The sequence below is a fragment of the Rhinolophus ferrumequinum genome, chromosome 7 (assembly GCF_004115265.2).
Source record: "Rhinolophus ferrumequinum isolate MPI-CBG mRhiFer1 chromosome 7, mRhiFer1_v1.p, whole genome shotgun sequence".
In the NCBI taxonomy this organism is placed as follows: Eukaryota; Metazoa; Chordata; class Mammalia; order Chiroptera; family Rhinolophidae; genus Rhinolophus; species Rhinolophus ferrumequinum.
Genome location: NC_046290.1, coordinates 17,637,082 through 17,660,542, shown reverse-complemented (window position 1 = coordinate 17,660,542; position 23,461 = coordinate 17,637,082). Strand labels below are relative to the sequence as shown.

The window sequence follows — 23,461 nt, the reverse complement described above, 5'->3', positions numbered from 1 at the left end:
AATCTAGACCATTATTAGTCTTGTATGGACTGGATTGTTATAGTTTCCCATTGATTTTCATCACAGGACATGGTGATACTAAGAGACACCCAAAGGGATTTCTTTGATTCTAGACATACTCTTCCTTGCGTCCGGTGTGGAGTAGCAGTCCAATTTTCCACTTATATCCAGGATAAATCACCACAGGCAGTTCATACAGTAACTCCCTTCTTTGCCTATTGATTTAGAGGGATAAGGAATCCAATGTGGCCAGGAAGCAGACTTCCGGTTCAGTAGAATCATTGTTATGTCTCCTTGTGTACATTCCTCCTGCTGGAATTATGAACTCTAGGCCAGCATAGTATAAGGTCCCAGGAACAGGGAGCACGATTTTTGCTAGTGGGTCACTAAGAATAATTGTGATGCTCCTCCCACTTCTACCCCTTGATTCTTGGACCCGTGAATCCTGCCTATAGGAGAAACAGCACCATATATGGGATGCTTACTGGAAGCATACACAGCTGTTTAGAGATACTTGTTCCAGCCCTCTAGGTATTGGCTCCTAGCTGTCACAGTAATTGAGTCTTCAAAAGGTCATTCCACCATTCTATCAAATCCGCTGCTCCAGGGTGAGGTGGACAGTGGGTAAGACCAATGGCATCTGTGAGCATTCACTCACCGCTACTCTTCTTTTGCTCTGATTTCCTTGATTAGAAGCAAGGCTGTGTGGAATACCATGATGATGGATAAGGCATTTTGTAAGTCCACGGATGGTTATTTTGACAAAAGCATAGTGTGCAGGTAAGGCAAATCCATATCCAGAGTCAGTGTCTATTCCAATAATAATAAAACACTGCCCCTTCCATGATGGAAGCAGTCCAATGTAATCAACCTGCCACCAGGCAGCTGGTTTATAACCTCAGGAATCGTGCCATACTGGGAACTCAGTGTTGGTCTCTGCTGCTGGCAATTGGGCATTCAGAGGTGGTTATAATGAGATGGTCCTTAGTGAGTGGATGTTCATGTTGCTGAGTCCATGCATAAATTCTGTCCCTGCCAGCATGGCCACTTTGTTCATGAGCCCATTGAGAGATAGGCATGGCTGGGGAAAGAGGCTGACTGGTATACACAAAACATGTCATCCTATCCACTTGATGATTAAGATTCTACACTGCAGAACTCATCTTTGGTGAGCATTCACATGGGATACAAATACCTTCGTGTGTTTTGTACTTTCAGATAGGTCTGTTGAGATGCCTCTTCCTCAAATTTCCTTGTCACCAATTTTTCAATCATTTTCCTTCCAAGTTCTTGAACATCCAGCCAAACCTTTAGTGACAGCTCATGAACTGATATAATTGCATGTCTGGCCATTTTTATTTTCAAGTTAAAACAAACAAACGGCAACAAAAAAAGCCCACCAAAAAACAAAAACAAAAACAAAAAAATTGGTGCAATTCTTGATGTTCTGCCACTGAGAAGACTTGTATTCACTGCTGTCATTCAAGGATGTTCCAGAAAAAGGATGTAGTAATGAGGCTGTCCACTTTTTAGTGGTGCCTGAATATCATGAAGAACTATCTTTAAACCAGTCCCAAGACTTTTCTTCTGTCAACTGACTGAAGGAGGCCTTGTCAGGACACAGGTGCATGCTGGGAGAGGTAAGTCACCATGGTAAGAGTTGGGACCATGGTCATTTGAGCCACTTCTTCCTTTAATTTTGCTTCCATGGCATTTCTAGGCCTGCTCCTGTATATTCCACTTCATTTGATGCTGGAGTACTGCTATGCACACTCAACTTTATGAATTGATGGATCAGATAACACCAGTTCATGACGGACTGCTCAGGTTGCATGGTAACTTGCGGCCCATGGTTAAGTATTCAATTTCTAAGGCCCAGTAGCAAGCCAAGAGCTGTTTCTCAAAAGATTAGTTATCCATGCAGGATAGCAGGGCTTTGCTCCAAAATCCTCAAGGCCTGCACAGTAAGTCACCTATAGGGTCTTCCAAGATATCCGACCAGCATTCCTATTTGCCAACAATACTTTAAGAACCATTGCATCTGATGGATTATAGAGCCCAAGTTGCAGAGCAGCTCGCGCAGCAGCCCAGGCCTGTTGCACAGACTTCTCAAGTTCTGGGTCCCACTAAAACTAGCAGCTTTTCAGGTGACTTAGTGAATAGATATGAACAGTGCTCCCAAATGAGGAACATAGTGCCTCTTAAAATCCAAAGAAGCCCACTAGGCATTGTGCCTGTTTTCCTTTTCTTTTTGTTTTCTTTTGGTCGTAGGGTGTAGGGTGGCTAGATGTAACAATTTATCCTTCACCACTGGATAAGTTTGGGTACCCACTGAGCCCACTTAAGAGACTAACTTCAGGTAAAACTCCATTAATCACCCGACTTCCATATTCTCCTACTCTGGTTGGAAGAGCACACTAATGTTTTGGGTCTCCTGGAACCAATGTCAGTTCAGAGCCAGTGTCCAGCAATCCCAAACGGTCTGATTATTTCCTTTTCCCCAGTGCAGTTACCCTGATAAAATGTGTAGACCTTTTGGCAGGAGGCTGAGAAAAAAACTAACTGTATAAATTTTGGGGCATATTCTTCCTCAAGGGGAATCAGCATTCTCTTCATTTAAGAGGTTCTGGATTTATAGACTGGTTCAAGTTTGGGAATTAATTGAGGGGTCATGCTTCTTTGTTTTTATGATTTAAATTAGTCTTTTGTTCTTTTGATCTTGAACCAATCTGCCTTTATAGATGAGAATTTAGTAGGTTTCCTATCTATTTCATTTCTAGAACAATATGATCAGCTTGCCAATGCCACAGGTCTGTGTGTTAGACGACTCTGACTACTGCCCGTTATGATAATTCCACCACCTTCCTTTTGGCAGTTGGATGCCACCACCTGGTCCCTGCCACTCTGGGATCCAATTACTCCCAATGCATTTAGGTTTCCCAATTCAGTGCCTGCAGTTCCCACTGCAAGGTCTTGCCTGCATAGACGAGTCATCTCAAAGATCTTCAAGGATGCTGAGGCTCCCTCATGAATATCTTTCTCAAAGTAGTGGTGAAAGGATGTCTTTTCAGTTCTCTAAGTGTGAGTGAGTGAGTAGGTCTTAAACAACAAGCCTATGTACAATCCAATCTCCCTGAGCACTATGGATTATCTTTCTCTGGAAAACCCAGACTGATACAAAATTTATTTATAAAAATATAATTTATATTTTACATTATATATTATATTATATAATATGTTATATTATATATTAAATATATGTATATATGTATATATGTATGTATATATGTATTATAAATATATATACACATATATATGTATATGTATATTTATAATACATATATATGTATATATATGTTTGTGCATGTATAGATATATAATTACATATAGATATATATATACATTATGTATAGATATATAATTATATAAATATATATAGATACATATATAGATATAGATATATCTATATTACATGTAGATATATAATTATAATATATAATATATAAATATAATACATATTATATTTATGTATTATATATATATATATATATATATATATATATATATAAAACCAATAAAACACAAATTGGTTTTCTCTCCCACAAAATGTATATATTATAAATATATATTATATTATATGCAAGCATATATTTACATTATTCTATATCTTTTATATATTATATATAAACATGTATAATAAAGAATTGGCGCATGATATTACGGAGCCTGAAAAATCCTAAGGTGTGCAGTCAGCAAGCTGGAAACACAGGAATGCTGATGGAATAGTTGAAGTCTGAGTCCCAGTGCTTAAGAGCCAAAGGTCTAATTTCTCGTCTTGCTCTAAGACACACAGGCAGAGAGAGTGAATTCTCTCTTACTCACACTAGTGTTAAATCCAGGCCTTGAAAGGATTAGATGAGGCCCAATCACATTGGGGGAGGGCAATCCACTTTTATTTAGTCTATAGGTTCAATTGTTAATCTCATTCAGAAGCATCACCCAGAATAATGTTTCACAAAATATCTGGGCACCCTGTTGCCCCATTAAGTTGACATATGAAGTTAGACATCCCAGATATATTTTAAGTTTTTAGCCTATCCTATATGCACATGTTTAATTTTTCCAATTTCTATAAAAAATGAGGCCATGGGCTTGAAAATTAATCTGGGGAACGTAATTTGGTGGTTACCAGAAGGTAAAGGGGTTGGGGGGTGGGGGATGAGGGTGAGGGGGATCAAATGTATGGTGATGGAAGGGGAGCTGACTCTGGGTGGTGAACACACAATGTGATTTATGGATGATGTGATACAGAATTGCACACCTGAAATCTATGTAATTTTACTAACAATTGTCACCCCAATAAATTAAAAATAAATTTAAAAAAAAAAAAAAAAGAAGAGCAAAATTGAAAATTATGTTTTTGGAAAATAATAGTTAGCAATTTAGAAATGTATCTAAGAATCATTGTGTTTTTAATGTATATATTCAAGTTTCTAAGAAGTAAATAAGTGATTTCTAGGGAAAAGGGGACTATTTGGTTCATGAAAATCTGAAGAAAATAACTATACCTTAGTACACATATTTCTTAAGGTATTTTATATGGGATTTGTTCTCTAATAGATACACAATATTCATAAGGTTTCTATTTTATTGTGTTTCACTGATCCTATAAAAATGTTGAGCTTTGCATTCATTATACGATTTTTAGTTATATTTTGATTATCATACAATAAGTTTTACTATTGATATCTATCAAAGGTATGACTTAAAATCAATAATGTACATGATAGAGAAATTCAGTATTTTAGGACAATAGTTTCTGTTTTTATTATATTGCACCAGAAAATAACTATTGGGAGCTTCCATTCTTAAAATGAAACTGTGGATTAAAGACACTGTTTTAAAATGTATGTTGAATTTTTTGTGAAATAATTGTTTTAAAATTACATTTTAAATTAACAAATAAAAACTGTACACACACACACACACACACACACACACACATATATATATATTATTGTGGCAGGATTTAAAACAGGTAGAGATATGTTAATAAATCAAAACTATAATAATTTAAATATATAAATGACTAAAATAATATCACTTTGTCACAGATATTTTACTTTTTAGAAAAATTTTAAATTTTGTGATAATATATACTTATTCTGAAAATCTAGTAACTCCATAAATATTTTAATTTCTTTTGGATATCATCCTCAGTCCAAACAGCATACTTTTACTGCTGAATTGTCCTTGAAATGTTTTAAATTGAATATTCAGAGAAAAGTGTAGTGATTATGATTACTACTATGTTGGATAAATATTTTCCGGACTCCAAAATATTTTAAATGAGGAAAAAGTGCTTGAAAAGTAAATTGTTTGATAGATATTTGAATCTAAGTAAGATTTAGAATCATATCTGTGTGACAGATACAGATTCGGTTCCCTACACATTTTAATACATCACAATAAAGTGTTAAATGAAACATTTATTAAATGCAATAAAATAAAGATATAGCAATATTGTATTATAGTATTATAATTATGTTAAATAAAAGGAAAATAATGGGGAGAGATAAGGAAAAATCTAAACCAATGTTAATTTGTGTGTACATATGTAAAATTTCCATTTAAATTTTGTATCAGTATACACTGGTTCCTGCTGTTTATTCTGGCTACTTATTAATAATTTCCATAAGACAAGCATTGGATAAGATTTCCTGACATAGAACATGGTCTTTGTCCCAGAGCACTTACTATTCTACAACATTTTTGGTAAATTTCAGCATTACTCCTGATTAGTACTGTTTCAGATCTGAAAATATATTTGATAACGTTGTCAATCGACCAATCTTTCATGTTTCCTTTTCTGAGTGTATAATCGTGAGAACAAGAATATAGCTGTGGGAGACATTTCATACTTTATTTCATATATTGTTCTTGGCTATTATTTACTTATTTTTCTTTAATTTCATTGAGAAATTAATACAAATTTATTCATAAAAATGTATAAAACTTGCACAGCTTAAAAATGCAGGAAACAACTTCTGAAATATTTAACTGTTTTCAATATTATGTATCTGTTGGGAGTACTTTTATAAAAATAAATATATAGAAAGTTGAAATTATACTCTATTTACTTACTTAAATTAGTTACGCCCAATAGATGCATATATAGACCATAATTTTAATGGCCACAGGCAATACTATTGCACATTAATTAGCCTAACCAAATTAACAAGGTGAACTTTTTGGGTCTCTCCACAATTTTTGCCAAATTAAATATAGCTTCTAATAAATATCAATTATCTATATAGCTATGTTTTTCATCCTTATTTCCTTTCATTAAAGGTGTATTTTCTTTTTCTCTTCTTAGAATAAAAGTACTAGCAATACAAGGATATTTGTAAACATGTGTGCATATATATGTATATATATGCTTACATAATAGTTTGAAAGACGTATTTGAATATGCAGTCATTAAAAGAATGTTATTGACATACAGAAATGTCTAAGCTGTAATTTAATTAAAAACTGGTGTTTTATACTATTTATGATCTGATTTTTCTAATAATCGATGTCAATTAAACTTGTATATATGCAAAAACATATTGTTTAAAAGACGAGGGTGTTTTTAAAAGAAATTTGTTGAAATTGTAATTATTTACAAGAAAAATATCCACCATTCTCTTTTTGAATTACGAGGTTAGTGGGCATGGTAATCAATTTTCACCCAAAATGAAGAGTATCATAATAGAAAAGTGAAATGTGCTTTATACTGACAGGGCAGGCAGTCTCTTCTAATGTACATAGTCAGGAAAGACATCCCTCAGAAGACAATTTTTAAATGAGATACGATAAATATTTATCTAAGGGAAAACAGATAGAAAAGAAAGGGTGTTAAAAGAATAAGGGAAAACATATGCAAACATCAGTTATAAAAGCTGGTACTGGTCGTCTGAGAAATGAAGAAAGCAAAACAAGCAAACAAAACAATTGTTACATACAGAATGCACAGTGAAGTGGGTAAAGTTGGCAGCTATGTATCTGGAAATGAGAACAAGATTATGGATGATGTATAAATACAGCTATAACATCCAAACAATTAGAATAACAATAAAAGTAAAGAATATTTTTAAAAGAATATTATCCTCTAATAATAGAAGAGGCTTAGTACGTACACACACACACACACACACACTTTGCCCAATAACTGGAATTTTCATGAAACTAACCCTGGCTTGTAAGACTTTAGATTCACGGTTCTTATGCACTGTGCCTTATTGATTTTTAAGCTGGGAATGACATGACCAGATTTGTTATATAGAAAAATCAACTTCTTTAGTATGGAAATTTGTTTGGAGTAGAGCAGAACGGGAGGCAGGCATCCACGAGGAGATTGTAGTAGTGGTCTACATAAGATAGGATGGAGGACAAAACAAAGGTGGTAATCATTCTGATGGAGACAGATAGATGGTCAGGAAGATAGTCCAGAGAAGAAAAGGCTGCAGATAGTTACCTTAACATCGGCTTTAAAAGTGAAGGAGTAAAATATGAACCCTGTGTTTTCAATTTTGGCTGACATAAAAAACAGATTAAATATTCACACAATTCACAGATGAAATTGACACCAAACAAATAGGTGGAGCCACGATGTAATGAAATTGGGAAGTATGCAATAGGAGACAACATAGTAGGAATAAGCTAGTTAAGATTCAAGTTTCAGAATAGTGTTCAATTTGAAGAAATGCTGAGATTTTTTTTCCAATGCAAAATTTCTGTGACTACATGATTCATTTACTTGTTTTAAATACACAATGACCATCCTTCTGCATTAAGACGTTTACTTTTAAGATAGGTGTGTATCAGAAGAAGGAAGATGATTTATGAAAAAAAAAATCCTATTTTCATTAAATTATTTATGTGGTCATTGGAAAAATCCCTGTGGTTTTATATCACTCGAAATTTCCAATGTCCATAAAATATACCGATTTCAAAAAATAAGAACATTGTGTTTGAAAGAGTACCTACTCAAAAGAGAATAATCTGTGAGATTAAAATTCTTTGTGATTGGTCTCTGTGATGACACAGCCTGTAATCTATGGGTACAAACAATATGATATGGAAGGGAAGTAAAATCACTTTAAATCTACAGTGCATATCCTAAACTTTTCACGATAGTAAATTCAGAAATTTCTCACATTCACAAGAATGTGAGGAAATTCACAAGAAATTTCTCTTTCAGTTGAATGATTTTAAATGTAATCAAGAGTATATTAATATTTTACACTCAAGATCTAGGTTAGTGTGCTTTTTGTTGTTGTTGTTGTTATTCACGTACTAGAGGTTTAAACTTTGGTAGCATTCTATTCAAAAATATCTTGGAAACACTGTGTTCTGAAAAAAGGATAGATTTATTTTTGTAATTTAAAGTTAGTCCCTTGTGATGTATAAATATATTTCTTTAAAATTTTTGAGAATAATAAAACTGAAATGCTTAGTTTCTCCACAGTGAAAATCAAGATAACCATTGAGTCATTGTTCCAGTGATGTATGGAGACAAACTTATGTGCCAAAATTATTTTTTTCTGTAATAACAATGCATATATTTATAGTACTCTTCTTTTCTACCTCTCTGAAGCTTCACACTGACCAAGATAAAGGAGATGGAAATTTAAAATACATATTAACAGGAGATGGGGCTGGCAGTCTATTCGTTATAGATGAAAATACAGGAGATATTCATGCTGCAAAGAAATTAGACAGAGAAGAAAAATCCCTGTACATTCTTCGTGCCAAGGCTATAGACAGAAAGACCGGGCGGCAGGTGGAACCTGAATCTGAATTTATCATTAAAATCCATGATATCAATGACAATGAACCAAAATTCACAAAAGACTTTTACACTGCCAGTGTTCCTGAAATGTCTGGAGTCGGTAGGTATATGCTAATCAATGTAAATTAACTTTTTCATTTGCTTGTTTGCTGAGGTAATTATTACGGACACATGGTTATGATATGTGGCCTCTTTTAATATAAGAACTATAACTGAAAACTAGTTAGTGTTAGCTATCTCACTTCCAATTATTTTCACTTGAATATATCTTAATTGAAAATAATTAGAAGATTTCCTGCTATGTTGTAACTGATAAAATGATTAGTACTGGGAACAGTTATTCCATTGCATTTCAACGAACATCTTCATCTCTATTCAACTGCCATTCAAATGGCAGTGAAGGTGAATGTACTTTTTGCCTGAAATGAAAAGAATATCAAATAGTGTCAGCAGTTTTGAACAATTTTGCTTGCATTATTTTGCATAATAACAACTGCTGCTTGCATTTGACAAATTTCTTTTGATTGTTTCATTTGATCATTGCAACAACATCATGTGGTAAGCATGGGAAATAGAATCTTAAATCTCCATCCTGTTAATTAGGAAACCAGCATCCAGAAAGATTAATCAACTGAATTAAGATCAAATAACCTGGTAGCATAACAACAATATCTTAAGTCTTCTTATGTTATTTTAGTTACATTCCACAAGTGCATAATGACTCATTTTGCAAACTGAAAATATTTGTTTCATTTTTTTTAAGGTTGATATAATTTTAAATACTATTTCTTATTATGTGATGTTTTTATTGTATGTGTGATGACTTTCAGCTCTACTTATGTGAAAGGTTTAGATTTGTTAATGAAATAATAAAAGCTGACTCTTAAATCATAATATATTTCTGAAAAAGAGTAATATAAACTTAAAATCTAAAATATGCAACTGATTTTCAAAAGTTTATGATATTGAGTTGAATATTATTTTAAAATTTGTGTTAAGTATATAACTTTGACATCATTATGATTATTGCATATTAGTCGAAAGTAATTATGAGGAAAGGCAAACTTCTATTCACCTTTACTGAAATTACATCCTGTAATGTAAATATTTCTTAACTCTGTGCCATCTAGCCAGAAGAACCCACATTTTGTAGAAAGAAGTTATAACTTCCTCTAATATCAAATGAAATCTCATCTATCCGAGAAAAGTACAGTTCTTCGGCTTTTTCAGGCATTCATCTCAATAATATAAAAGAGACATCAAATTAGAAAGGAGGCCTATGAAATCATAAAGCCTAGGATGAAATATGAGTGCATGTGTTTTCTTTAGTATTTTTATATATCTGTTACCCTGATACAGTTCTCTGGAAAATCCTGGATTGGTCCACAGAGGTCAACCACTGAGTTTAATACATCATGATCTCTGTATGGTCTTATAGAGATGAAGATACATCTAAAATTGTACTCTTCAACTTCCCATTGATGAGCATTCTAAAGTAGTTTGGCTTTTTGATTAACACCCTTTAACTTTGAAAAACATTATTGTTTTTCTTGTACATGTTATTTTTCCAGATATTTTGACACGTAATAGTACAACCTTTACTTATCTTTCTCCAAAAAGGTTTGATGTACTATAGGAGTAAAAAAGTATAATTAAGATGAGAGTTGTTTGAGTAGGATAAATTTTGATAATAATTGATTTAAATTTGAATAAGTTAAAATTTTCAAAGCATTACCTGATTTTTAAAAAAAGTATTTATTAGAGACTATTGATATTTAAACTCAATTAACCTGTGTTTTCTCCTATATTATTTTATGTATTTAATAGAATATTACCTACCTACCTAATTAAAATATATTTTTCTCCTCTGAAATACTAATATAGTCTAGATTATATTAATTTTTATCAATTATGTGATATGATTAGGACTGGATTAAGCACTTCTATAATTTTAAAAACCCTCTCTTGTTCAATATTCATAATAAAATATAGGATATATGTCTATTCATGGAAGAAGTCTTAAAGATGATCTTGTTCAAAAGAATGATCTTATAAGACAATTTATATTTAATTCATATAAGCTTTAAATTGTGGGCAGTGCAATTTCTGATTATTGCAGGCCTTAAAAATGAGAATTTTGGTCACTACCATTTGCATTCTCTCCATTCCTACAATTCCAAAAACATTAAAAAAAGTATAGAGCAGGTGGCAATATGTCTCTGGTTGCCACTTTGGTACTAATAAAGATTTAAGAACTACAGGTAGTCTTGGTCTTATTCATAGAGGAGAGTTATTAATATTTATTACTAATATTGACATCACTGCGTTCATTGCTTTCTCCTTGGCCCACTCATAGACTTTGTATGTGTCTATTTTTAAATAGAAATGTACATATATATACACACACACACACACACACACACATATGCATATATATATATATATGTGTATGTGTATGTATGTGTGTATGTGTGTGTATGTATGTGTATATATATATATATATATATATATATATATATATATATATATATATATAATATGTATATGCAGAAGATAGAATTCTTGGTTTAATCATCTCTTTTAATAACTAAGTAAAATTAAGCCCAAAACAGTCAAACTGACTTGCCTCAAAACACACAGAGACAGCTTATTAGTATACTAGTAAAAATAAAGAAAAACGCTTAGTAAATTCCGACACAGCTAGATACTTTTAATACCTTACTATTTTCCTCCACTGTAAAATAGTCATGCTTATTAAGCAAAACATAGTTTGGAAAACACCTAATTTTATTATATAGCTAGTAACTCCTCAAAAGCAGCATTTTTCTTATTTTATTTTTTTTAATTCAAATGCTCCCCTCAATAAAATTAAATACAAATAAGAGGGGAGGAACAGCATTTTACAATAAGACTGTAGAGCCTTTTCTGGTAAGTTACTCTCCTACCTGATTAAAAAAAAGATTGACTCAATATGATTTTGCAGATGTGATTTTCTCTCCGTTTACGTATATGTGTAACCCATATATTGACACTTGAAGCACAGGGATAATGAAATAATAATTTGTCACCAAATGAAGTAACGTCCTATGATTTAATTGTAATATTATTTTATTATATTAGTGATTTTCATTTAAATCAAAGAGTATGAAAACTACTACTATTAATTTTGGGGGTAAATAAAATCTAATAAAAAGGATGTAAATCAGACAGAAAAAGTCAAGAACCATATGACTTCACTCATATGTGAGATATAGAACTGAAAGCAACAAATGAAAAACACAAACAAACAAAAAATCATAGACACAATTTAATAGTTACCAGAGGGTAAGTTGGGGGTGGGGGGGTGGTAGAAGCGGGAAAAGGGGGTCAAATATATGGTGATAGAAGGAGAACTGACTCTGAGTTGTGAACATACAATGCAATATTTAGATGATGTATTATAGAATTGTACACTGGAAATCTATAATTTTACTAACCATTGTCACCCCAATAAGTTTAATAAAAAATAAAAATAAATAAATCTCCAGCGATTAACCTCAAAAAATAAATAAAAATGAAATTTCTTTATACTATTTTACCCTTCTTTCCCATGTTATCCTCTGATATTCTATATACTTTCCTCTTCTTCCCCTTTATTTTTGTCTTAATATATGTGTCTCTCCCTTTTCTCTCTCACCAATTCTTCTTGTTTTTTCCCTCTGCCTTGTCTCATTTTGGTAAAACCACATGCCATATTTTATTTTAATTCTCAGTCATGTGCCCCTTCTCCTTTTTAGTGAAAATCAAATTACTCCGATTAACTCTTAAAATCTGAAACCCATTAGTATCTTCTGATCAGAACACACAATCTGGATGATATATGAAGGCATATAATGAAGGAATATGGGATATACTTTGATATAAATATTTGTAGTAAATCCCTACTTTGTATATTTTCCATTTTTGTGGCCATTCTATTTTTAATATAGATTACCTATCAACTCTCTATACTGCCATGCATTTATCTTCATCTAGGCAAATTACCACTGTAAATTTGGTGACTTTGGATGCATTATTTCTCCTTGACTGGGTATTTCCGCTAACTGGTCCCTCACAAACTTATCCAGTTCTCCTCTCACACCATCAACCCAATAAGGAACCCCTCTGTAGTTTTCACAGATCACACAAATAACTCATCAGTGACTCCTTCATGTTCTAAGACTGGTCCATTCTTAGAGGTTAACCACCTGGGGATTCAATATGTAACATGCCCAAACATGTCCATAACATCAGACAGGCCACTTACTATAGTATTTAGAATGGAGCTTCTTTCCTCAGACTGGCTAGGTAGAATCCCATCCCCATCATCTACTAGGTGTGATCATGACCAACCTCTATATGCCGCAAGGCCTACTATGTGTATTAGGATAAAGTAATAATACAAATTGAGTGCTAAGAACTCTTCCTGGTCTACATTAAGCGTTCTATAAATGCTAATTCTCATTATGACTTTGAGCTAGAAACTCTGCTGGGCTTTACAGATAAGATGTTCAACAAAACCAGACATGGCCTCCGCCTTTGAGGAGTTCACATCATGCAGGACAAAACCTACAAATAACAAATAACCCACCGTATTTCCCCAAAAATAAGATCTAACCAGAAAGTAAGCCCTAGCATGATTTGTCAGTGTGACATTGCCTGAACATAAGCCCTAAATGCATCTTTAGGAGCAAAAATTAATATAAGATCTGGTCTTATTTTCGGAGAAACTCAATATATTTGCTATTCAGGCATCACAGAATTTTATGTAATATTTTTTGTCCTTAGTTTAAATTAAAGTAAAATATTTAAATTACTTGAGAACAAATAAAAATTATAAACATCTCAGAAAATTTAGAGAGATATAGTAATCAAAATTATGTATTTCTTTTTAGTCTATCTTTATAAACAAACATTTTTAAAATCAGTACAAAAACATAGAAACCACTATCTATCAAATTTTATTACTAAATAGTATTAATTGTGTAATAAATCATTACATTTCTGGGGAAAAATATCCATGTGCTAAAGTCCAATAGAGCAGGTGTCTCTCTTTTTATCATTTTGCTACTAGAAATAACATATCAATGATATGCTATCAGGGTTTATCAATGTTTAACAGCATTCCAAATTCTTACCATGATTCTGAGAGATGGGATAGTATCATATATATACATACACACACACACACACACACACACACATATATATAAATATATATATATATATACATATATATATATATATATATATATATATATATATAAATATATATGATTGTAGCATAGTAACCGCATTTTAGGATGGATTGATTTCTATTCTTTAACTTCCTGTTTTTTAGGTCTAGTGTTTTTGAGTAAGTTCAAAGATCAGATACCCACAAGAAAGAGCAAACGATCAAATCAAATTTAATAATAAAAACATATTATCTAGAGTGTCAAAAAGATATATTTCAGTGTTTATACCTGTTCCCATTGTGAAATGACACCTTCAGTGAAAGAAAAATAAAACTGGTAGCCAAAGAAATCTCATGAAATTGATGAACTACCTACTTGAATTTAGCATATTGGTTATGTTTAATAATTCATATTTCAAATAATCCTCAAGAATGAAAACAATTCTTCTAATATATATTTATGTAGGGTTATATAAAAATAAATTAAACATAAATCAGAAAACAACTTTTTGAATTTTGAACATTATTTGGGGAAGAATCACTTTATCATTTTTGCTTTGGTCAAGCTCAGACATTAGGACTTGAGTGGATATTTTTTAAAGGACAAAAGAGTATATCTGGGATGGACTGAGTGAGTTGTGCTGTGTCCTCTCACAGGACATATCAATTTCATTAAAGCTGAGGAAACAGAGGCCTCAAGAGGAAAAGGTCAATTTCTCATCTTTTGATAATTAATTTTGAGAACACAAAAAGACTTGCTAAATTCATGTGTTAGTATTCAAATATGTTGATAGGAAATGAGCTGTTAGTTTAATCATAATGTACAATATATTAGCTTTCAGAATTTGATTTCACATATTCATACAAATTTTGAGAAACATTCACCACAATTCAATTACACAAGTGATGAGTGTGTAATATACGTGAGGTATTAAAGGAGGTGACAGGGTCAATTTGGAACTCACCCTGTCCTAAAGTATTTTAAATTCTATGTAAGAATAAGCGTCACATAGTTTTAAAAATTATGTGTAGGATATTGGAAAGTGTCATACAAACTCATTTTGGCCAAGGTAGGCTTCAGTTAATAGTAGTTTTACAACCATGCCTTGATTATAGAAATCTAGTGAACTATGAGAAATGTTTATCACTATATTGGATTATGCTTAGTTCCTGAAGTTAGCTCCTTTAAAACTTTTTAAAATCTTTTTAACAAAGTCACAATAACATACTTTAAATTTTATAAAATAAAATGTAGCAGAGAGTAATGTTAAATTACAGTATTGCATGTGAAACAGAATTATACACTTCCTTAACTATAAGGGAAATATCTGCTGATTTACATATGTGAAGCAAATAATTGATAGGCATAATCATATATGAATTATATGCATAATTCATATGCATATTGATAGGCATAATCATAATTGAATATGTTAAATACAGTTTAAAGGGAGGCATAGACACTTTATAGTCATATATATCACAAAACAAAAACCTTTCGAGGTCAATTTTATGTCATTTTTGTTTGTTTTTTTAATAAAAACATGGCCTCTCTATTTCTCATTTTATTTACAATACACAGTTAATTTACCAGAGTAAAAAGCAGAATTTGTCTCATTGTATTCATCTTTGTGATTAAATGTGTTTTTGATTTTCTTAGTAGTTCAAACCATAAAAGGGATATTTAAATTGTAAAAACTAAAGGGAAAAGCGAGTATTGTTTTTTTTGGTTTTTTTTGAGACAGCATCATTTAAACAATTTCGTCAAAGTATACAATGGTCTAACATACCACACTATCAGCAGTGATTTTTCAGAAAGATAGTTTCTAATTCGGAAGTATGTAAGTGTCTGTGTTCGGGTTGGGGTTCATGTAGGTACATCTGTGATACAAGTGACTGCAACTGACGCAGATGACGCCAACTATGGAAATAGTGCCAAAGTGGTCTATAGCATATTGCAAGGACAGCCATATTTTTCAGTGGACCCAGAATCAGGTAACAACATTTATTACTTAATCCTTTCTCAGTTACGTAATTCATCTGGATGCACAATTAATTTGTAGATTTTTCTATATATTAAAGCTATCTATTTGGTATGATATTTCTACTTATTCCCTATATTTATTACATGGAAACATAAACAAATTTCCTATTATTTAAACAGGTTATTTGAATCATAAGCTCCTTAGACTATTTATTGAGTTTAAATTTATGACACTAAATACCAAGTTTCATAGAGATTCCACACTTTATGTATCACAGATAATACTCCAAACCTAAAGAATGTGACAATCATTAAAACGAAGCAAGCATACTCCTTACAATTTTTTGATAAAAGTTATTTTTTTCAATCAAAAAGATAATCTAATTGATTTAGAAAAACTCATTTTCTGAACAGTAACCAACAGAAAAATTATTTCTGTTCTGTCAATTATCTTAAATTGGTTGTGGATGGAAATACTTAGGTACATGGACATTTTATCTGTTTGTTATAATTAACTTCTGTAAAATGGACCTTATATAACTTAATTTAAAAAAATCAGTGATTAAATTGTAAAATACTTGTCTATTTTTCCAAAAGGCATAGTAAAAAACTGCATTACCAGACATGAGCAGAGAAAATAGAGAGCAGTACCAAGTGGTTATACAAGCCAAAGACATGGGCGGCCAGATGGGAGGCCTTTCTGGAACCACCACAGTGAACATCACTCTGACGGATGTCAACAATAATCCTCCTCGATTTCCCCAGAGTAAGGAAAGTGTCTGTGATCTCATATCGGAAGTCTTCCCCAACGCACTACAAAAAGAGGCTAATATTTGTACTAGTGGTTTCACTACTAGTTTAAGCAAAAAGGTCAATCCACAACTCTTGTCCCTACAAGATATTAAAATTTCCCACAAATTGGAAGTCACTATGATCATTTTCACCAGTAAGTAGGTAGTAAAATAAAACATGAAAATAAGGTTCATTTGACAACTTTAATTATTTTCTTCTTCCTTTAGAAGAGTTACAATGTTCTTCAGGCTAATTTTCTCAGCATTTGCTATGATCATCTCACTCTTTTTCTAATCTCTTTCCTGAGTAGGAGTGCAGACTCTCAAGTCTACCTGCCTGGCTTCAAATCCCATGTCTGCCATTTGTCTTGCCTCAGTTTTCTTATCTGTACATAAGAATTAGAATTCCTTATTTAATTGAGTCTAAGATACAAACTCATGCTTTAACATATCTCAAATCAGATATTTAAAGTCACTGCATGTGGGTTCAGTTGGCAGCATTGTTTTTTTTTTTTCTTAGTGGTCTGTAGAGTTACGGTATCCCTCGGTTGTGATAGTATCTGAGGCATGTTAAAGTTTGCTATTAAAGTCAGCTACCTACTTGTGAAGGTTAAATTGGTCAATACTCACTCTTTCAGTCATCACCTTTCTAGGCGTATATGTTAAACTATGGATGCTTTGCATGCCATGAGGTGCTACAAAAACAGATTCTAATGCTCTGCTGAAAGATATATGTACCCCAATGTTCATTATAGCATTATTTACGGTGGCCAAGACATGGAAACAACCAGTGTCCTTTGACGGATGATTGGATAAAGATGTGGTATATATAAACAAAGGAATACTACTTGGCCATAAGAAAGGATGAAATACCACCATTTGTGACAATATGGATGGATCTTGAGATGATTATGCTAAGCAAAATAAGTCAGACAGAAAAAGTCAAGAACTATATGACTTCAATCACATGTTGGATATAAAAACTGAAAGCAACAGGCAAATAAATAAAATCTTGTAGACAAACACAATAGTTTAGTGGTTACCAGATGGTATGGGTGGAGGTGGGTTGATAGAAGAAGGAAAGGGAATCAAATATATGATGATGGAAGGAGAACTAACTCAGGGTGGTGAACACACAATGTAATATATGTGATGTATTATAGAAATGTGCACTTGAAAATTATATAATTCTGCTAACTATTGTCACCACAATAAATTTAATGAAAGAAAATAAAATGTTGTTATGCATATTAGAAAATGTTTTCATTTTACAGTAAATAAAAGTATAAAGGCCCCTATCTTAAAATATTCAATTAAGGGATCTCAAATTTAAATTTACAACATTGATTACAATACAGTAAAGTATTTTTCCAGGTTAACCAAATTTAAAATACTTGATGATTCAGTTCTGGATAGTAGAATTAAACACATGATAAATGTTAAAAAATAAAGTTTTCTGAGAACATGAATACTAACCTTAATTAACATAAATCTATACTTTGCTTTCAGTTTCCTTAAATATAAACTGAAAGAGTATGATTTGACTAATTCTCTAATTGCTTGCCATTCTATAATTCTATGGTCTAATACAATCTTAGCAAAAGATTTGGAACTATCACAGTAATAAAACTAGAACTAGCCCCTGAGGTAAGCATATTAAAGAAATAATTTCATGCAATCCTCATAACAAACCTATCAGTTATTTGTTATCATTATGATTATTATTTTATAGATGCAGAAATCAAGGTTAGAGATTTTAACTAACACTGCTCAATGATAATTTTAATCCAGGCAGTTAGATTTAGAGGTCACCTTTCCTAACCAAAAAGTAAAACAGAAAGAGAACAGACTTTGAAGTCAGGGAGCCTTAGTTTTGCATTCTGTAAAATTTGCATCCTGTAAAATTACCCAATTTTACAGGATGATTTCCTTGAGCCCTACCCTCAAGGATAATATACCTACCTTGGTTTATGAGACCTAATTTTGGAATTAAGTAAGTTAACATAGAGGGCCTTCAGCTTTATATAGCGTTAAGCAGATACTAAATGTTTAAAAATATTTCTAACTTTCATTAAATTTTTTTGTAATTTTTTTTTCCTATTTGTATTTTGAATAAATAGTCACAGACTAAAATGCTTTCAGGCATAACACGATGCAATGTAATGGTTGGCTGGAACTGCAGGAAACAGAAGAATTCATATCTCACTCAAAGGCGTTAACATCTGAAAAAATAATGTCTGTGTACAAATTTATTTTTCTATCCTTTTCTTAATATATAAAAATACATGATTAAGAGGGCAAGAAACCAAATATTTACTGCTTATCTAGAGCTTTCAACATTGTCATACACATTTTTATGTATATTAAATTATTTAAAAGATTTATTTGGTTTATGGCCCTGTTAAGTCAAAGTTCTTGATTTTCATATCAGGCCTACCATCTATTATCTAAGTAACCTTGGGACATGCCCTTAATCTTTCTGGAACTTATATTTCTCATTTATGAAACAAGTGTTCTGCCTTTATAAATTATTTTTCCAACTTAATAAATCTATAATTTTGACAGCTTACAATTCGGTATGATGAAAAACTCTCTCAATTTAACATTTATTTAAGTAAAAGAGGAAAAGGAAATGAAAGATTTTTGTTATCTAAAGAAGAAATGTCAAAAGAGCTTTGATTTAATTTTTCAGGTACGTATCAATTTAATTCTCCTGAGTCTGTACCTCTTGGAACTCATCTTGGAAGGATAAAAGCCAATGACCCTGATGTGGGGGAAAATGCTGAAATGGAATACAGCATCGCAGAAGGAGATGGAGCTGACATGTTCGATGTCATCACTGACAAGGATACACAGGAAGGGATTATAACTGTCAAACAGGTTTCTTTTTCCTGTCTTCATTTTTTCTTTGAGCACTTTATGGTTTATTTTTGCTTTTCAGTTAAGGGAAGAAAAGCCTAGGATTTATTTTTTCCATTCTTTACATGCTGTCAATCCTTCATGTAAGTGGGGATAGTTGTGATGTCACTTCAAGCAAGTAAAGCATCTTCATCATTGACATTGAAAAAGTGATATAAAACCACAACTGCGTGGGCTTATAGTAAACAACAATCAAACTAGGATTAGATAACCTCAAATGTACTTGTTTCATATTTCTTTGTGGCAGAAAAAAATAGACAACACAGCCATCACTTTATTTCATGCACTTAACATACTTAAATTGTTAAATGCAATGGTCTATTCAGACAGATGAAACCTGAAGATGCTATGTATTTTATGTTGGATTTCGTGATTTTTAATACCCTGTGGGAGAATATTATGAAGCTTCATATAGAATAATCCAGCTAAATATTGATTACTTTATATTGCCCTGATTGTTCTGCTTTCATCTGCGTCTTGCTTTCCAGTGTTCACAGTAATGAAATAATTTGTTTTCCTTTTAGAAATGTAGAATCTAAGGAAGCAACTTATATGAATAGTTTGCAAAATCTCTATTTTATTCCATATTTCTTCTGATTTTCACTTTGTACAAGTTTAATAAATAACAATAATAAATAAATAACCTATATATCCACTAGGTAACAAACCTGTGACCACCAAAATGTGAAATCCATTACTAAGTGGGAATTAATCTTAATGTGTATAAAATTATATTCGGTGACCCCATAAATAAGTATAAGGCAAAACAAACATTTATTAATTTATTTATACCTATGAAGCAATAATTGGGAAAGTTATTTAACCAGAATTACTGGTACCATTAAGAGAGTTGGTTGTCAAGTTTTGAAATTGTCTTCCCTTGTTGTGCCTGTAATATTATAGTAATTTTCCTTATTTTATTTAACTTCAGAATTTAGATTTTGAAAAGAAAATGCTATATACTTTAAGAGTGGATGCAAGTAACACTCACCCTGATCCACGATTCCTACATCTGGGACCTTTCAAAGACACAGCCACGGTCAAAATATCTGTGGAAGACTCAGATGAGCCTCCTGTATTCAGCAAAATGTCTTATTTGATAGAAGTAGATGAAGATGTAAAGGAGGGCAGCATCATTGGACAGGTTACAGCGTATGACCCAGATGCCAAGAACAATTTAATAAAGTAAGTATTTGGGGAAAATATAGCTTTGCAGAAAAATAATCATCTCTCTATTTATAAGCTGTGTGAAAAAAATAACATTGTACAACGTAGATGAAATACAAACACTTCCATAGCACAAGTTGTTAACTGGGCTCTCTTCTAAGTGCTCTGGATGTATTATCTTATTTGACTTATCACTTTACATGGGGTATTCCATTATTATACCTTTCTGCTAATAAGACTCAAACACTGAACATTTAAATATCTAGCCCAATAAGTAGTCAGTGGCAAAGGTAAGTTTGAGAATCAGACTGTTTGGCTCCAGAGTCTGTTAATTTTAACTCCTTAGCTGCTATGATTCTGTCCCATTGTCCCTCTCAGATAAATCATAGTTCAAATAATAGGTGATCAAAACAAGTAAATTAGAAAAAAAAACTGTCCTTCTGAAAATGTAATTAAGAAATGCTTTGAAAATATTGAAATAGCTTCTTTTGGAAATAGTCACTATGCATACCATATATTAAAATTTTGGAGAAACAATGTGTCAGTTATATTCAAACAATAACACAGAATTGGTAAAGAGAGTAATAATATTTGAGAATGGTAAAAGTATTAAAAATAGTACAGTATTGTGTAATTTAGTGTAATACTTTCCCAAAGTTTGAACATTATATATTTACCATTTCAAAGCTTTCAACTATGCCAGAAACTTAAATGATTTTTATACATGGCGCGTAAGGAGAATGTAAATACAGTTGTGACATAAATAGATAAATGGGATGGGTGGATGAAGATGGGTTTATATGTTAATGAAGACAAAGATTATTGAGAAGATTAATAAGTAATACATTATCTGCTAATGTGTGGCTAGTAAAATGCATACAATTCTGCTTTAAAGTTTAATTTTTAATTAAGGAAAATAAATGGTTAAATTATTATTGAGAATGCCCGAATTTCTTAGAATTCATGTCAGACTATCACACATAGAAAATTAGTAAGCATGATACTAAATATAGAATTGACTTTTTAAACATAAAAAAGACGGTTCAATACTGTTAATTTACAAAGCAATACTTTTTGCACTAAATATATCCTAAGGAATATTTAATTTGTTAGTTGATTAAGTCCACAAAATTTTAATCTGTAGTTAATGCTCAGAGTTTATTTGGTTAATTTTAGGTTAATTAGAATGGAATTCACTCAGCTTTCTCTTTTCGATAAATGTTTGGGTTCGAATTATGCATGTTTGTTCAATGTTCCTTTAAAAACATGAGTTATAATATCGATATGCAAATTATTTTACTCAATTTTTATTAGCACACAGATGATGTATTGATTTAAAAATCAACATGTTTTATAAAACAAAACTGCTAAAATGAAATGAATAAGTAATCTAGTTCCCCAGTGGTCTATGTATATGTACTAGTATGTTTATATCCAAAATAATGTTTATTTGTATTTTATTGAAATCATGTGTGGCTGATTGGTTTTGGCATCTCTTATATGTGCATTTATTATTTTTAGGTAACAATAAAAAGTTTCAAATATTTTCATGTTTCCGGAATATTGCAATAGAAATAAATCACCACGTATGTTTAAAAAAGAAGGAAAAGGGATTGCTTACACCAACAGCTATAAATGCTCAAAGGTATCTGACACTGATGATTTTTGCTAGATTCCAAAAAACAGTAGTCAGTGTGGGCTGTGCTCTCATTTCTCCCTAGTTTTTTGTGGCACCAAATGCTTCTATTAAAATTTGACATTCATGTTTTTCAAAACATCATTGATTGTAACTTTTGTCAACTAACGTCACCCACTATTAGAAAGTTGTTGACAAGTACCAGTATATTAACTTTTTCAGATGATGAACCATTTATTGCCAAACTATTGAGAATTCCTCAGTTCGGATAAGACCAGATCTTAATAATCTGTATATCGTTTCATCATTCATTTAGTATGATATCTTGTTTATTAAGATTTCAATGAATGTTGGTTAACTTGAGAGAGGTACCCTGACTTTTCCATGTTGCCAAAGGTATCTGATTATTCAGAGAACATTGAGAGTTTCATCAAGTTTTATTAGTGTAATACTCCTTTCTACACATTTTCATGTATCATTGTCAAAGTAATAAACAATAAATTACATGTTCTGCTACTCCAATTGTGCATCAACTTTATAACATGATATTGTTGAATATTTGGCCTATCCCATCCATAAAATATTTTTTTATAATTTATTGAGCACTTGCTATGAAACTAGAACTGTCGAAAGAACTTTATAATTATTAGTTCATTTAAGCTTCATCACAACTGTATATGATAGGTACCATTGTTATTACCCACATTTTATACAAGAATAAACTGAAATGCAGAGAATTTTAAGGAACGTTCCCAAGGACACAGTACAAATAATTAGCAGACTGAGAATTCAAACTATTGTTGATCTGAATGCAGAGCCAATTCTTTAGCAGATATACTCTGCTTTCTTAATGATCTGATTATTATTTGAAGATAATTGATATAATGTTCCCCATTCGTAGATTAATTCAACCTGACTTCAGTGGTACAAAACA

The 23,461-nt window shown here is 31.8% G+C and overlaps 1 protein-coding gene across 1 annotated transcript in view; it reads left to right on the top strand.

The window, feature by feature from the left end:
- The window catches only part of CDH9 (cadherin 9), a 108,871-nt gene that overhangs the window by 68,738 nt on the left and 16,672 nt on the right, over positions 1 to 23,461 (top strand). Inside the window, 6 exon segments of the mRNA XM_033110582.1 lie at positions 8,642 to 8,936; positions 15,906 to 16,025; positions 16,612 to 16,619; positions 16,621 to 16,780; positions 19,498 to 19,685; positions 20,656 to 20,909. Coding sequence (XP_032966473.1) covers positions 8,642 to 8,936; positions 15,906 to 16,025; positions 16,612 to 16,619; positions 16,621 to 16,780; positions 19,498 to 19,685; positions 20,656 to 20,909 — 1,025 coding nt within the window.